The 15,951-nt window shown below is 46.6% G+C and overlaps 7 protein-coding genes across 7 annotated transcripts; 1 reads left to right on the top strand and 6 right to left on the bottom strand.

Moving 5' to 3' along the window:
• Positions 1 to 641: 641 nt before the first annotated feature.
• EYB26_006093 (uncharacterized protein) lies at positions 642 to 2,586 on the bottom strand (the record flags this gene model as incomplete). Its single annotated transcript, XM_054265369.1, has 7 exons — positions 642 to 949; positions 1,031 to 1,398; positions 1,460 to 1,810; positions 1,886 to 2,092; positions 2,149 to 2,272; positions 2,330 to 2,463; positions 2,534 to 2,586. The coding sequence occupies 7 exons, from the start codon at positions 2,584 to 2,586 to the stop codon at positions 642 to 644; spliced, it is 1,545 nt and encodes a 514-aa protein (XP_054121344.1).
• A 1,149-nt stretch (positions 2,587 to 3,735) lies between these two features.
• Positions 3,736 to 4,956, top strand: EYB26_006092 (uncharacterized protein; the record flags this gene model as incomplete). The annotated part of the gene is made up of 2 exons (XM_054265368.1): positions 4,397 to 4,414; positions 4,471 to 4,956. The coding sequence occupies 2 exons, from the start codon at positions 4,397 to 4,399 to the stop codon at positions 4,954 to 4,956; spliced, it is 504 nt and encodes a 167-aa protein (XP_054121343.1).
• Positions 4,957 to 5,733: 777 nt separating this feature from the next.
• Positions 5,734 to 8,360, bottom strand: EYB26_006091 (uncharacterized protein; the record flags this gene model as incomplete). Its single annotated transcript, XM_054265367.1, has 2 exons — positions 5,734 to 7,536; positions 7,587 to 8,360. The coding sequence occupies 2 exons, from the start codon at positions 8,358 to 8,360 to the stop codon at positions 5,734 to 5,736; spliced, it is 2,577 nt and encodes an 858-aa protein (XP_054121342.1).
• Positions 8,361 to 8,869: 509 nt separating this feature from the next.
• On the bottom strand, positions 8,870 to 9,871 carry EYB26_006090 (uncharacterized protein; the record flags this gene model as incomplete). The annotated part of the gene is made up of 3 exons (XM_054265366.1): positions 8,870 to 8,941; positions 8,992 to 9,222; positions 9,329 to 9,871. 3 exons carry the CDS (start codon positions 9,869 to 9,871, stop codon positions 8,870 to 8,872), a joined length of 846 nt encoding a protein of 281 aa, XP_054121341.1.
• A 437-nt stretch (positions 9,872 to 10,308) lies between these two features.
• Positions 10,309 to 12,335, bottom strand: EYB26_006089 (uncharacterized protein; the record flags this gene model as incomplete). Its single annotated transcript, XM_054265365.1, has 2 exons — positions 10,309 to 11,859; positions 11,910 to 12,335. The coding sequence occupies 2 exons, from the start codon at positions 12,333 to 12,335 to the stop codon at positions 10,309 to 10,311; spliced, it is 1,977 nt and encodes a 658-aa protein (XP_054121340.1).
• Positions 12,336 to 12,656: 321 nt separating this feature from the next.
• EYB26_006088 (uncharacterized protein) lies at positions 12,657 to 13,625 on the bottom strand (the record flags this gene model as incomplete). The annotated part of the gene is made up of 2 exons (XM_054265364.1): positions 12,657 to 13,310; positions 13,371 to 13,625. 2 exons carry the CDS (start codon positions 13,623 to 13,625, stop codon positions 12,657 to 12,659), a joined length of 909 nt encoding a protein of 302 aa, XP_054121339.1.
• Positions 13,626 to 14,218: 593 nt separating this feature from the next.
• On the bottom strand, positions 14,219 to 15,860 carry EYB26_006087 (uncharacterized protein; the record flags this gene model as incomplete). Its single annotated transcript, XM_054265363.1, has 4 exons — positions 14,219 to 14,301; positions 14,356 to 14,530; positions 14,582 to 15,632; positions 15,685 to 15,860. 4 exons carry the CDS (start codon positions 15,858 to 15,860, stop codon positions 14,219 to 14,221), a joined length of 1,485 nt encoding a protein of 494 aa, XP_054121338.1.
• Between the last annotated feature and the right edge of the window lie 91 nt (positions 15,861 to 15,951).

Genomic DNA, 15,951 nt, shown 5'->3' with positions numbered 1-15,951 from the left:
AATGAATGTTACACAGGCCGCATACCGCAATTATATCTCATTCTCTTACTCTAAAATACAAAATTGAAAAAAAAACTATAAGTTGAGCTAGAAGATTGAGGAATAAAATATGAGTCCAGCGAGCATCGAAAAGAGTTTTATATCACCGTGGGATGAGATGATGAACGGCCAGCGACTGATTATAACCAACAAATCCCGCTCAACATGACCAGACTTCCTATGTCGAAATTTATGTCGGACGCTGAAAAGTAATCAAAAATCTGCCCTATAACTTAGACAGACTTATTAATATTAAGCGTACCAGCCAATAACTTATAGCATTAAGATGTGCATCGCATAACTAACTAGCAGTTAGGGCTAGGGAAGCCGTCTGAATAGGAAATGTTCACATCAAATCTCAGGCCCGATCATCAACTGAAGTTCTTGTTTGTCTCTCGCCATAATGTCGTAAATTAATAGACAAATCATACCATAGATGCGTAAATCTAGCTGATACTAATATAGTAATAAAAAATATCCTGTTGGAGGTGTAAATGAACAAATGGAGATTAGTCCATAACGACGACTTGTAAAGCAGAAGTATTGAAAGCGGCCATTAATACTCTTAAATAGTACTTCTGTGGGTCCATAAACTTTGTATTTTACTGAACATGAATTTGAGATTTCTGCCACATCAGCAGCGTAGTCAAAATCCCAGTAGCCGCAAAGCCGATTACTATTCGCATCTGCAGACTGAAGCTTTCGGCAAACTCATGCCGCACCATGGCCTGCAGGCTGACTGGCAGTGTGTCGATGACGTCGGTTGATCGGAATATAGAGAATATCTGCTCGGGGCTCAGTGAACCAGACAGCTCATTCCTGACCCAACTGTTCCCTACAGCTGTGACGAGAGAGACTACCAAAGCGCCTCCAAGGAATCGGAACTGGACGGTAGCTGCGGTTCCAACAGCTACACGAACAACTATTAGCTCGTCTTATTCTCATTTTTTGGCTCTAATAGATGGAGGGAGGGGCGTATGCGTCCTCTTACCAAGGTCTTCTTTCTCGAAAATGAATGGGATCAGGAGGGTGGCGCCTCCTAAACAAAATCCAAACCCTATACCTATAAGTACTTCAAGACCGTACAAGCCATTCCAGTTCAGATCGGTAGTAGACATTCGTGATGTGAATATAATACCTAAAACCTGCAATATACTCCCGACAATCATAATATATATCGGAGGAATTCGCAAGCTTTTGCACAGACCGGCGGACAGAATGGATCCGATAGGCCCACTCAATGAGAATGGAAGCAATCTGAGACCTGCTTGTAAAGAGTTCAAGCCTTGAACATTTTGATAACGGATAGGAAGTTCGAAGATGAATGTGATGCTAATGGCGCCAAACATGAATGAAGATCTAGAAGCTTTTGTATCAGATATGTTCACTCCGACGTTCAACTTTTAGAATTTAGACGCACATGATGATACCCATAATCACCCGGCTTTGGCAGAACCTCCATGGGAATACAGACTCTATGGGGCTCTGGTGGCGTTTTGCGTGCCAGTATTGACTCAAAAAGAAAGCTATACAGGCAACTGCCGAGGCACACAAGGGCCCCAGAGCCTCTGCGGTCGTCCAGGAGAGGCGAGAAGCAGCCTGATCAAAACCGCTGACGATAAGTGCTACGGCTGAAAGCATCAGGAATGTCCCGACGAAGTCAATGTTTTGAAGGCGGGGTCGTTCTCTTCTTGCTATTTTACCTTGGTTTGGAAAATCGCCTGGAACCGAGAAAAGCAACAGAGCTCCAGAAATGACACCGAGAGGAACGCTGTTGATCGTTACCGTGGGGTCACAGCAAGAAATATTTCTGATAGAGAGTTATTCATATTCAAACGTTACTTACTTGAGTAAAAATACCCACCTCCACGTCGACTTTTCGGTTATGAGTCCACCAAATATCGGTCCCATAGTATTTCCAAGAGCAGCGAGAGCTATGGCTGAAGCCGTGTACAAAGGATATTTCACCGGTGGAACCAGTTCGTATAGCATGACCGAAGAGATTGAGTATAGGCCCGAGCCGCCAATTCCCTGGAATGCCCGACATACGATTCTGAATTTGCAAAAATCAGGATGCATCTCATAAAAGTGCCATGTAATAAAACACACAACTGGCTCATTGTTTGAGCTGCTCCACAGCCTCCCGAGAAAGCCGTGAAAATTGTTATCGCGATTATGCATGTTGGTTTACGGCCAAATAAGTCGCTCATTTTTGCCCAAATCACTAGACCGGCTAATCGGTATGATAAGGTCAGTAATATTCTATTATTGGCTGGACGGAGTCTATTACCGATGTAGGTGATCAGGTATGCTGTAAGTATCCAGCTGCTCTCGGCGAATTCTTCAAGGTCATTTGTGATGGACACTACAGCAGTACTGACGATGGTAATTTCGAAATTAATGAGTAAGATGCCCAAGAAAAGACTGTAGATTCCATTATTGTCAGTCAAAGACCAGTAAGTTTTTTTTTTTTTTTTTTTTTTTTGATTATAACTTCCCCTGTTGTAATGATATGAAGCTTCCATCCTGAGATGTAGTTGAAGTCATTTTGGGATTGTTCGTCTGCCATGGTAAGCGTCCCTTCATGCCCTGGTATCTCAGGAGATGTCTCTTTTTGGAATGTATCCATTGTCACTATGTGTCTCTCTAGACAAATCAGTGTACAATTAATTGAGACCGCCGCCTTCTTTTGTCTCATGAGAAAACAGTCCACGGGTCCATATATACGTGCCCGAAGGCTATATCACGTAAAGTACACCCCTCATGTGGAATATTCTTTAGAAATAGGTCAATATCTGTGTGACTCTGTCCTTCGTTTCATTTTAGCCATACGTTCATAAACTCGGCACAAGATCGACCAAAATAGCCCCCCGCCAACCTAACAAAGATCGCCTTCCAGATGTGCTCAAGGGTAATAGCCTATGATTGCGTTGATTTGGCTTCTAGTTTAGTTGCATGATGTTATATGTCACCAGCTGCGCCATAAATTATGGTATGTATGTGATTGGAGTAAGACTGCATGAGTAGTAGATCGGAAGATCCTCTAAAAGGAAATGACCTTCAAATTTCAACTCGCAACCCCACAAGGTTGTGAAGCCTACGAAGTTGCGAAACCAGAGTGAAAGCAGGCTAATTCGCAAACAAAGAAATATGTCTCCTCCCAAGCTCCTGCTAGAAAACCTGACTTAAGGTCTGTGCATAATATCATTGTCTGCATTACTAATTAGTACACTCTAGACAATGGCCAATTGTAATGATCCTATTCTTTTGGAGAGATATTGATGTTACCCACCAGGGATGACCGAGATGCTCCGGGCGTTCACAACAAGCAGGGGTATAGGCTGTAAAGTGCCACGTCTGGATGGCTCTTCCACTTCAGGTCCACCTACATCATCTTGGATTTCGGTCAATTGTATAGAATGACAGGGGTTTAAAACCAATCGACTTTCGAGTGGTGACCAAATGATCACGGTGCTCGTTTAGGCAATTAGGGCTTGGAAGACTGTCCGAAATAGGAAACATTCAACTTATTAAGCTCCGCCCCACCGCCGTACCACCGATCCTCCGAGGTCTCCATCCGTTCACTAATCAACTTCATCCCTTCGACTTCAACATCAACATCAAGCCGACATTAAGGGGTTACATTCATTACAACTACACCACGCTCGCTACATATATATCACACTCTAATACACAATGCGGCTCCCCTTCGCCGCAGCGAGCCTCGCCTCGCTACTCTTATCATGCACCATACCCGCCACGGTGTCTGGCGAACACACCTCGAACTGGGCCGTTCTCGTGTCCACGTCACGCTTCTGGTTCAACTACCGCCACCTCGCGAACGTCCTATCACTCTACCGAACAGTAAAGCGACTCGGAATCCCCGACTCGCAAATCATCCTCATGCTTCCGGACGATATGGCGTGCAACCCGCGCAACGCATTCCCGGGAACGGTGTATAGTAACGCCGATCGAGCGGTTGACCTGTATGGAGAGAATATCGAGGTTGATTATCGCGGATATGAGGTTACAGTGGAGAATTTTATAAGACTGCTTACTGATCGGCTGGATGAGGATGTGCCGCGGAGTAAGCGTCTAGGATCCGATGCGGGGAGTAATGTGTTGGTATACATGACTGGACACGGCGGGGATCGATTTTTAAAATTTCAAGATTCCGAGGAAATTGGTGCATGGGATCTAGCGGATGCATTTGGACAAATGTGGGAGAAGAAGCGATATCACGAACTTCTCTTCATGATCGATACGTGCCAAGCAAATACCATGTACACCCATTTCTACTCCCCCAACATCATCGCCACGGGCTCTAGCGCGCTTGACGAATCATCCTATTCGCACCATGCAGATAACGACGTCGGTGTCGCCGTCATCGATCGATGGACATACTACGTCCTCGAATTCCTAGAAACACAGGTCACATCACCAAACTCAAAACTTACCCTGGGCGACCTTTTTGACTCGTACGACGAGAGCAAGATTCATTCCCAGCCCGGTCTGAGATGGGATCTGTTCCCCGGCGGCGAGCAAGAGGGTCGTTTAAGGACTGTGGTTGATTTTTTCGGAAATACACAGAATGTGCAGGTGGAAAGTAACGCGACGACGGGGCCGGGATCGCTAAAGGAGGATTTGGATGAGATTGCGAAGTTGGTTGAGAAGTGGCAGAGGCGGGAGGAGGAGTATCCATTTTTGACTCAGAATACCACTACATTCTCTGATCGGAAGGACAAACGCTCGGAGCCGTCACCTGCTGCTAGTACGGACCAAAGGCGACAGGTTGTTGCGGGCGCTAGCAAGATGACTGACGAGGATAGTTGGACGAAACGATTAGTAGGATTGGTGGTTGTTGGTGCAGGCACTGGACTCTGGCTGGCTGGATCAGTCTTTGGTAGGAAGGCCTAATTATGTAGCGTTTTCATTTCGTCTGTAATATTATACCCACTTGTATTTCATTGCTATCATAAATTCACTTTCGTTCGATATACCAAAAAACCGGGAGAATAGTTATCTATAACAATGCAATCATAAATAATACTACCTACTAACTATTTAGTACCTACAAAGGTATCGCGCAAACAAATAGCAATTCCCAAGTCCTTCGTATCATCCATCCATCCATCCATCCAGCAAAAAGCAGAGAAAAGCAAATCCATTTTCCATCCGTACCATATTTGCTCGCCAATTGTTCGAAGAAAGCAGAGAAATAAACCGCCATGAAACGCAATCATTCAGAGTGAAAAACAAGATAACATAATGAGTAAGCCAAACGTAAAACAATTAACAATTGCGGCCGGGTGTTTGTGTTGGATGCTCATGCATAGTAGTAAGCTATATAATGTCGAGTAACAAGGGGAATAGAATGACAATGCGAATAGGGGTAAATGATGCAATATGATAATGTGATAAGACAACAACAACAATCCAAAAAGCCATTGCCAAAATAGATGATACCGAATACTTCAGACTCCATTAGCAGAGAATCGCTTTGATGATGCACCGCAGTATGAACAGAAAGGATCGTCTTGCATACATGACCAATGCAAAATCCAAGTAACAGCCAGCAGTAACGATATGAATAGAACCCAAAAGCAAGTTGCATGCATATCAACGCCGAATTGATGATGCCAGACGCCATGACCGAGAAATCGTGCAGAAGAGAAAATGATGGACGTCCTAAGACTATCCGACAACACTCCTAAAACTCAGCGCTTCAAGGAACCCGCTCAGATCTTCCTTCTGAACCTCCACCACGCAATGCTCAAAGCTGTCGATTCGGACTCGAGCACTGGTCTCTTGAACCACTTCCTGAAATGCAATACCGAAGCGATTACGGACAAGTCTTTTGTTTCCGTAGCGGCTCTTCTCGTCTTCTGATTCATCGTCAGAAGAAGAATCTGAGGACTCGTCTTCTTCTGTTTCATCGTCTGATGCGTCGTCCTCGTCTTCGCCCCGCCGAGCACGTTCGGCCGCACGCTTCTTTCGTCGTTCCTCACGCTCTTTCTTTTTCTTATCTGCCGCTTCCTCCTTCGCTCGTCGTGCCTCGTTCTTCTTTGCTAGAGCCGCAAAGTCAATAACACCGCCGCCACCACCAGTGCCGACTACCACATATACGCCGCGGTCTTCGTCTAGACCAGCTAGAACAAGAGGTGTACCCAGAATCTTCTTCTTACCCATCTTGGTTTCGCTCTTGTCTCGCTCTTGCACTTGAATTGCCTCTGCGACCCAGAGTGCTAGCTTTGTCAAGGCACCTGGGTTGGTGAAGAGCTTTACGTCTGGCCCATCCTTGACAACGCCAATGCGGAAAGCTCGTAGATGACGAATCTGATTCTTCGACATCAACGACGTTCCGGTACGAAGTATAGAGCGGTGAAGGTGCTGTGCTAGAGGTAAAAACTCAACGAGTAGTGTGGGTGAATCAGATCCGGTCGGGGAAAGCGCATCATAAGCACTCCAAAATCGAGGATGAATATTAGCCGGGTCAGTATCCGATGGGCCGCGCTTGTCCGGGGCCAACTGTCTGGTTGCATACGATCCGGATTCCCATGCGGTTGCTGCACTTGGTCCAACCTCCAGTATTGATCCAAGAATTACGGCGACGTCGGTTGCTGACAAACACGCTTTCCACCCCCAACTTCGTACAAAGCCCCATCCTTCTCGATTGCTGCTGTGTCCTGACGCGACAGGCGGAACGAGTCCCTCCAAACCGTACATTGGAGCATATTTCAGGAGTCGTGAACGTAATACGCGCTTCAGTTCCATGTCCATATGGTTATAGTTCTGGTGACATTGTGTCAGACTAATGCCCATTTTGGCCAGTAGCTTATGTAGCCTTTTACGGCCGTTCTCCGTCCATACATGTAGCCTTGACGCGAGGTATGGACTATGCAGCATGCTTTCATACAGCGACCAGTGGCGTACCAGTAGGAAACGAGGTTCGGGCGATAACCGTATCGAGGTATCCGTCGGAGATTTCCCAGTCGTAGGAATGACATCTGTGTTTGACCCAGGGATATCACGAAAGCTCTCTACGCTTTCAGGTGGGTTGAGTCGATGTACTTCGTCTCGCATAATCTGTCGAATTTGTTCGCCTCGTGATCCACCCCATCCTGCTGAACCGCCATGCTCAGATGAGCTCGAGATACCCACACCGGCCATTGTTCGTCCAGAAAGTTCCATACTAGATGTTCCCACAATTGCCAACCACAGCAGATCGTTATCTTCGCGACCTAGTTCAGAAGCTAATGAATACATCATTGATGATATTGGCTCTGAATAAGCTGTGCCTGCGCTGTAGTATGCCTGTAATATGCTCTCGTGCTTTCGTTTCATTCGTAAAAGTCGTCGTCTAAGGGTCCGCGCTGAAGGCTGGCGTGATATAGGTGATACAAAGCTTGGTTCGGGCGTAGGCGTGCGCGACGAGTTTGAAGAATCGTGTCCGATCGCACGGCGGCGATTACTCGGTGACGAGGTAATAGGAGAGCTCTGAATCAAAGTGAGCAAACAGTACAAAAACATGACATAGATATACATACCAAGTTGCTCCTCCTACGTTGTCGGGGACGTTCGCCCTCCTCCTCATCACTATCTTCTAGTTCGCGTCCAGACCAGGATTTTCTTTTCTTGGAGCCTCCTTCAAGGCTATCGTCGTCATTCTCACTTTCCGACTCGTCCAGGTTGTCACCATCATCATCGACCTCTGGCATTTCTTCAAGGGCATAGTAGGCATCGCGTTCGTTGGTCAATTCTTCCTCAATATCCCCATCATCAAAGACGATAATCCCACCACTGCCGCTTTTATAACTTCGATTCAGGCAACCCTTGTCGACACCGCGCCCTTTCCGTAGAGTGTTGAGATCCACATCTGCCAATGCTTCGCGCTCACGGAATTGATCTGAGTGTCCACCAAAGACATTGACCAAATTCCATGGTCGTCGCGCGTCAATGACCCATACTTCTACCCCTCCCATCTCCTCGGATTCATCTTCCTCGTTGGTCAAGCGAAGAATCTCGCTCAGATCGACTAGTCCACCGACGCCTAGGCAAACTACTACTCCTCCACTACCTCCCTCAGTTGTCCGCATGGGACGCACAAGCTCCTCGCCGGCGCGCGCGAGGTCGCCATATCCGGCAATGGGTTGGATCTTATGGGCTATATAATCGCGTTTCAGTAGCGTTGTAAGGATGCGGCACGCGCAGAGGGCGTCGGGCTCGAGTGCAACAAGTATGAGGACCGGCGGCGAGAGCGGGTGATGTGATCGAAGGAGTTGAAGGTATAAATGTCCTATCAAGGAGCGTGGAAGATACATGGTTGTTTCTGGGGCATGAACCGACTGAGGTGTTCGATTTCCTTCAGTCAATCTCTAACACGTCTATCTGGTTGGCTAATCAGTCATATCCTCGAGTATGGCGTGACTTCGTGAAGATGTTGTAAAAGGTAGGATGCTGTAATTGATTGAAAAGCTGGCGAAACGCGACGAGGAACAACGCGAGAAAACAATGCAAATGAGTAAATGAGTAAATGCAATCAATAAAAAAAGTGCAGTAATGTTCAGCAGAGAGATGGTAAGCGTGAACACATAGTATCTATGAATTGGAGTAAATAGAGTGGTTGTTGTCGTGGTGGTAGTAGTTCAGCGCGGTGTAGTTCACGCGTCTTTTTCGTAGAGTTTACCTACTAAGAGACGTGCACCGCGGCGGGTCCTTCCTTGCCTTTTCAGGCTGGACATCATTCCTCGTCTTCCTTGCACTTCAATAATTTACTCCATCGAACAATTATTTGGCATGCATTATTCAATCCTCACTATACCTGGACTGGCTATAGCTTTGCACGCGAATCATCTTCTACATCAAACTCAGTAGTACACAGCAAGAAAGTGTCGCGAAGAGCCTAAGAAAATTAGCCTCGGACAGATTACACAACAATGCAGTGCAACACACCTTCAATCTATACTTCTCGTTGATGGCCTGATAATCCTCCCCAGCCAGCATGTCGCAAAAATGCCGGATCGAAGGATAATGCACAATAGATATCTCATTCCACCAGTCCTGCTGCGGCCTATCTGGACTACCACGCGAGTCATTCAAGAAAGCTGAATCGCCAGGAGGCTTAACGACATTGCCGACAATTTTAGCATTACCTCCACGTTTCTCAGCGATAGGGATGAATGCCTGCTCATTTTAACAGAGCAGAAAGCAAATCAGCAATTGTTTCCTTTCAGACAGCCAGTAGCAGGATATTGAGGTTTGGTTCCTCTCTCTCTTTATGAATGCTTACTTGTCCGTACTGGAAATAGTTCTTCTTCCCATCCGGATGATGAAAATGAAGCAGGTTAAGCATCGTCACCGGCTTGTCATGCTCTAAAGTCAACCTATCCATAAACGCCAATAACTCCGGCGACACTTCAAGTGACTGGGAACTCTCTTTACTCTGACTTCGAATCTTGCTCAACGATCCCGTCAACGGCGGCGGTGCCTGTTTCTTCAACTGTGCATCTCGTTCGGGGAAGTTGGCTAATAGCTTTGATGGAATTCCCGCAAGAATGCGATATTCAGTGAGGATCACATCTTGTAATTCGGGTGGGAGTAGAGAAGACTCTCCCTGAGACTGTCCGCCTGTAGGCTGTAGCAGAAGCATAAGATCCCATTTCTGAGTCAGTAATTGATTCGCGTCGAGAAGTGTAGGTTGAACGACGACATGACGTGGTCGCGATGCCACCACAACTTTGACCGATGGGTAGCTGTGGAGTTTGGCGACGAATGCTCTTGCATCGTAGCTTTGATCTTTGAAGGCTAGTAGGTGTAGGGTCAATGCAGGCATGGTTAAATATCGGTTTCTGTATAGATATTATAGATTTATATTTCTCTTACGTGAGAATCGAGGAGATAATCAAGATGCAATCTTGGCTGTGCCGAGGCTACTCTGTGGCTCAATAAATGCGGAGATTGCGGGGAGATTATTACGCCCTAACAAAGCATCTTGACACGTCTGTATGGTTAGGTCAATATATTTCTGCAGATTAAGTTACTGGATTCCGTTTTGTCAAATACAAAAATGTGAACCAATTCCCACGCTTTTCAGCAGATGAAATATCCGGTAATGGGATGAAATTCCTACGAAAATGCCCCCCAAACGTGCATATAACAATACAGGCTTGTCTCTATAGTAAGATTTCAAGATCATCTTGATGAGGAAAGCCTCCAAGGCGCGAGCAAAGACTAGATAAGTAGTACTTTGAACAGAAAAGGAATCTCATCTTATAGCAATGGCCCTGTGAGCCAATCTAGATTCGAGAATGAAAATTCGGGTTCAATATCTCCCGGAATAAGAAGGTCGTCTCCTAATGGGACTTCATTCGGAGGTCCTGTAGTAGGCTTTGGTGATATCTTCATATTGGGTTCTGCAGACACAGCTGTTTGGTCCTCGCCTAGCTTCTTCCTACGCGCAAGAAATGCGCGTTCCATCAACCGGGCCAAGGGCTTCTGAAGCATTGTATGCGTTTGTGTCTGTGAATCCTCAGATAGCCATTGATTGCAGAGCTGCGAAACCACCTCCCATGCATGCTCTGTCTCAGGCGTGAGGGGCCGTACACAGATTTCAGAAAGAACAAACGCTGCGACGTTCCTGTGCTTGTATGTCTTGCACAGCCAATCCCACGGAGCTGTTGTCGCGTTATTCTGTAGCAGCGTGGCAAATTTCAGGGTTTCAAGTGCCATGTCAAAGATTTCATCATTCGTCGTCGAGTTTGAGGCTTGATCTGCTCTGGCGGCATCGAGGCGATTGACTAGCCATGCTGTGGACAACATAAGACGGGCAATTACAGCTGTTATCCACTGTATCGGGATGTCAAGGTTTAATTTGCGCAGATATTGTGTTTCGAGACGGTCTGCCAGATTGGATATGATGCTTCCTCTCTCGGGCGTAGAAAGCTGCCTGGAATTCTTATTCAAGAACTTGACGGACCAGTATAAATTGCTTATGATCTCACAGTTTATGATACACAGCGTAATATCTGTATGCCCCTGATGCACGGCTGGAAGGACTGTCATATGCGGCGTGAGGTCATTGCCATCAATGTTTGAAGGAATCTTCGTATCAAACATATCAGGCCATATCTGCGGGTCAGTTCCCTGGTCTTCCGAGCAGAGCATGTCAAGAATACAGATATGCCACCACAGTCGACGGCGGAGTTCAACTTCGAACGAGGATAAGCCCAGATGTTCACCATCACGGTGTACACCCAGCCGCTGCGCAACCCGAACCACAACCGCTGCTTCAGCCCACACAAGCCGTGAGTCGCCATACCGGCGGAGACACAATAAGAATAGGACGGAGGCCTGCAAAAGTTGGACATCCTTGGTTTGTATGAGATTCGCCTTTCCGAGAGCCTGTCTCACAGCGATGCTGTACTCATTGATGCAGGCATCGTGGCCCTCGCCAAGGACAGAAAGACACTTTTGCGGTGTCATGCTCACCACAGCTGCGAAGCAAATAGCCCTTATTAGGGCGTCCTGTGCAGGGTCTAGCTGTAGCTTAGGGTTTGCATTGAGCTCTCGCACTAAAGTATCTATTGAGGGTTTGTGTATGAATGCTATCATAGGAGCCACATTCACCTGGTAAACATCCCACAGTGCTTGCACACGTAGTGGTTGGGGATATTCATTGTAGCTTGCGTCAATACTCGTTGAATGATCAAACCCGAAAATCCCAATGGATGGGACAGAAAACGTGCCGTTATTCGTCTTGATTGAATACGCGATACTCTCCTCATCTGAAGATCCATCACAGATCTCCCGTAATTCACTAATCTGGATAATATGAGATAAATAATATTCCCTTCAAATCAAAGTAGGCATACCTTCTCTCCAAGAACCACCGACGCCTCATCCCCAACATACCGACTTCGGCCATCGCGCACAACCAATCTTCCACGAGAGGTTTCCACCTCATTGACAACCTCTGCCTGAGCAGGGCTTACAGCTTCTTCATGTCCCTTTGGCGAAGTCTCAGACCGAGACCGTAACCACTCAACCTCTTCTTCCAACTCCTTCAGACGGGCCAAAATCTCGGATATCGGCGGCCTCTTCAGTTTCCGTGGAGCTCGCTTCTGACCCGGGTATGTGCATTCAACACCGGCTTTTAGGCATCGACTACAGCAGGGATATATTTTGTCACAGCCGACTTTTCGCTGGTTGCATTGTTTGCAACTGCGCCTGTTGTTGGGGTTGCTTTCTGCTTCATTGCGAGAGCGGGTAAGAGGAGGCTTTCTTTTGGAGATGTCCATGGTTGAAAGTTCATATCATGCATACAATTCCCATTGCCGAAATGCATTCATCATGATTTTAGGAATCAATAAGGCTCCTCCAATGGTGTCAAGATAAAGTTTCTGGATCGTGTCCAAGGAAGTTGGATGCTGTTTATGTAATAGTTTCCTTGACATTCCATTGGCTACGGTGATGAGTAGTCAATATATGAGCCTCACTTGACTAGATATATGACCGTGATAGAAGTTTTGGAACCAGATCATGAGCAATTCTATATGGTATTGGAGATTACTAGTATCAAAAATTCTATCTAGAAGTACAGTAAGTTTATCTCTCCCCGTCTAATGTTTCCTGAACTCACTCTCCTTCTCCAACCACGTCCCAAAATCCTTCAACTCCGGATGCATCTGCTTCAACTCAGCAATATTTGCTTTGTACCCTTCATCATGGAACCACTGGAACATATACCCTAAATCCTTCATCAAGGTCATCAAGAGCGAACAAAACGGCCGGAAAGTCAATGGAATTGATTGTCCAGTCTTTTGCTCAAAAATCTTCGCAAATTGATCAAAAGTCAACTCGTCACCTGCCAACGACAGCCCTTGCCCGGCATACGTCTCCGGATGCAGAAAGCCCTCGGCAGCAAAATGACCAATATCACTGGTCGCTACCAACTGCAACGGTTTCCCCTTGAGCGCCATCTTGAAACAAGTCGCAAACACTTTACCGAAGAAATTCGGAGTGAGATTTTCGAAGAATGCCGTCGGACGGAGGATAAACCACTCCATGTCAGTACCTTTGCTCTTCTCGATAAGGTATTGCTCAATGTTGTGCTTGCTGATGAAGTGCGGGATGCGAGTTGGGTTGTTGGGTGAAACGGATGAGCCACCGCGGTCCACGGAGCTGTATACGAAGAATTTAACGTTTTGTTTCAGTGCTTCGTCAATCAATACTTTGCCTTGGATATTTTCCTGGGCTTCATTGCCGATTGCGACCTGGTTTTTCGGACTGGTCAACCATTGTCCTTGTTCATGCGAACGAGATAGTAAACGTACCTGCACACTAAAGACACCCCAGATGGGAGTTTTTGTGACTTTCTGGGCATTTTGAAAGATGTTCGCTGGGTCATTGAGATCACCCTTCACTAACTTGATGTTTTGTGATAACTTTGCCAGTCGCTGGGCCGACGGGGACTGCGGGTTGCGCGTGACAGCGAGTATCTCAAAGGGGGCGTTCTTTGCGACGAGATTCTTTATAACGGCGCCTCCTTGCTTTCCGGTTGCACCGTTGATAAGTACTGCTTTCATCATTGCAGGCTTTGGTATCAGATATGTGCAATAGAAGCTGCTGGTGAAGCTGAGTTTCCTTCAAGTCTGGATGGGCATTTGACAGAATTTATATAGCCAAAGGCGACGACGCCGTTCCTAGGGTAAAAAAAAAATGTAATTAATAATAGGACGAAATTTGCCCGAGAAATATCATTATCTGCTATTTTCAAAAGCAAAATCTTTCGAGTTGAAGTGTAAGTTGCGTCATCACTACAACCCTCGGGGTTGATATCAATCCCGAGCTGAGTAATTAGGGTTATGGCCAGTTACGCAGAACCTAGCAGGTTGGTTGACAAACCAGATACTAGTCAGTGACCGCACAATAATAATAATAATTTTGGTATCAAATAATAATCATCTCAGGTGGAGAACTCACTAAAAAGCCAATCATATATTTTCTGATTGATACAGGGCACTGTAATGCCATGGAAACACCATCCAGCATGGGAACAACTCTGGTACATCAATTCCGAACTTACGTTCCCCAGGTTTATTATAGTCATGACTAAAAAAGCCACCCTCTTGATTATTTCTAAGTACAGTCGGATGCTATATCTACATCGGCAGTCCACTCTCTATCCAACAATCTTGAAAGGGTGCGCCTCGGTGTTGAAGACGAACTTGTTCGAGCCATCAGCCTTCACCTGCCAGTCGGCATCTGAAACTTCGTCAGTACTCGTTCTGTGACAATCATGGAATTCATATAGCTCACCCTCTGCGTGAATCATGTAGGAATATTTCAAGACTTCAGCAAAGAAGAAACTCTCTTGCTCGTTGTCATATCCAGCTCCTCCAGCAACATTGACGTCCTTAATACCGGAGTAACCGGACCCTATGTGGCATGTAGAATTGATAGCAAGGAAGGCGTCCCAGGCCCAATCTTGGTACTGCACGACGTTAACATATTGAGTTTCATACATTAAAAAGAGAAGACTAACCTTAGTTTCACCAGTGATGCGGTAAGCATAGTAGTAACTTTCAAGGACTTCTGGTCTCAAGACATAGTCGGCTGCCGTGATGTAGAAGCCAGCCTCCTTGTAAAAGGTTGCTTGTTGAGCTGGAACGCCGGTCTCATCCCAAGCAAACACCTCAGGGCCAATCATGGTTGCGGTGCTGTTGTAAGTTGCATGCCATGAGTCTGTGAATGCCAGACCGGCTTCGATGAGATCGTTACGACCCAAAACGGAACCTGCCAACAAGAAGTTGCCACCGATGAATCCAGTCAAGTGCTGGCTGGTAGGGATCATTGTTCCATTGTCCCAGATATTGACGAATGTCAGTTCCGGCTTAGGAGAAGGATGCGACAGCAGGTTTTCGAGAGTAGACTTGGCAGCAGCCAGCCAAACATCACGATATTCTGAGAAACGGCTAGGATCATAGATAAAGAACTTGATGAGATATTCGTAAAAGGAGTCGTCTCCACCGTTCCAACTGACATAGTTGTCCATGAATTCACCGGTTGCGATATCAATCGTACTACCAACCAAACCCGGGAAAGGTTCAGCCCAAGGCGGCTGAGGGCGGATCAGGTAGGATTCGGCCTTCTGGGCGATTTTTGCATAGGTAGCGTTGCCTGTCAAATCCGCCAAGTGCGTCCACTCCATCACCAAGGAACCTGTAGTAGCCAGGCCATTAGTCGTTGAGCCATCGTTGCTGCGCTTGTTGATGAGCAGGTTGTTGTATGGCACACCAGAAGGCGTTTCGAAAGCGTAACTCAATGTATTAGCAAGAACCTGAGCCTGCGACAATAGCGCATCAACCTTGTTCTTGTCGGACACGAGGCTTGCAGCTGGGCCGGAGAGCAGGTCGTAGCCAGCCAAGAGACCACCTAGGTAACGAATCGTGGTTTCGAACAGACTGATAGTTGTCTCATTCGAGTATGCGAAGTTGATGTTGGGAATGTGGTCGAGAATTTGGTCGACGATGTCCTTATGACCCATGATAGCTGCCGTAGAGAGCGCATCGACTACGGAGGCACCCCAGCCGCCGCTATGGAGATTGATGGTCAGCATTGTTCGAGCTATACATCCACGGTACATACTAGAAATCATCGTAGCCATTGTTCACTGGGTGCAATTGATCATGGGGGAAAGCATGGGCATAATAGCCCTCCCATGCAATCTGGAAAGCCTGTTTGACGGCATTTGCGCGATCAGGGGATTCAACAGCCTGACTGGCGACAGTCAAGGCTGCTAGGGACAAAATTGAGAAACGCATTGTTATGTATGGAACAAACAGAAAATAGGACCACAAGGCGCGCGCTCAAGCAAGTGAGGAAAAGGAACGACTCAGAAGGAACGACTTAGAA

This window comes from Talaromyces marneffei, chromosome 4, assembly GCF_009556855.1.
Source record: "Talaromyces marneffei chromosome 4, complete sequence".
NCBI classification, from domain to species: domain Eukaryota; kingdom Fungi; phylum Ascomycota; class Eurotiomycetes; order Eurotiales; family Trichocomaceae; genus Talaromyces; species Talaromyces marneffei.
The sequence above is the reverse complement of the archived record's forward strand: the minus strand, read 5'-3'. Positions and strand labels throughout refer to the sequence as shown.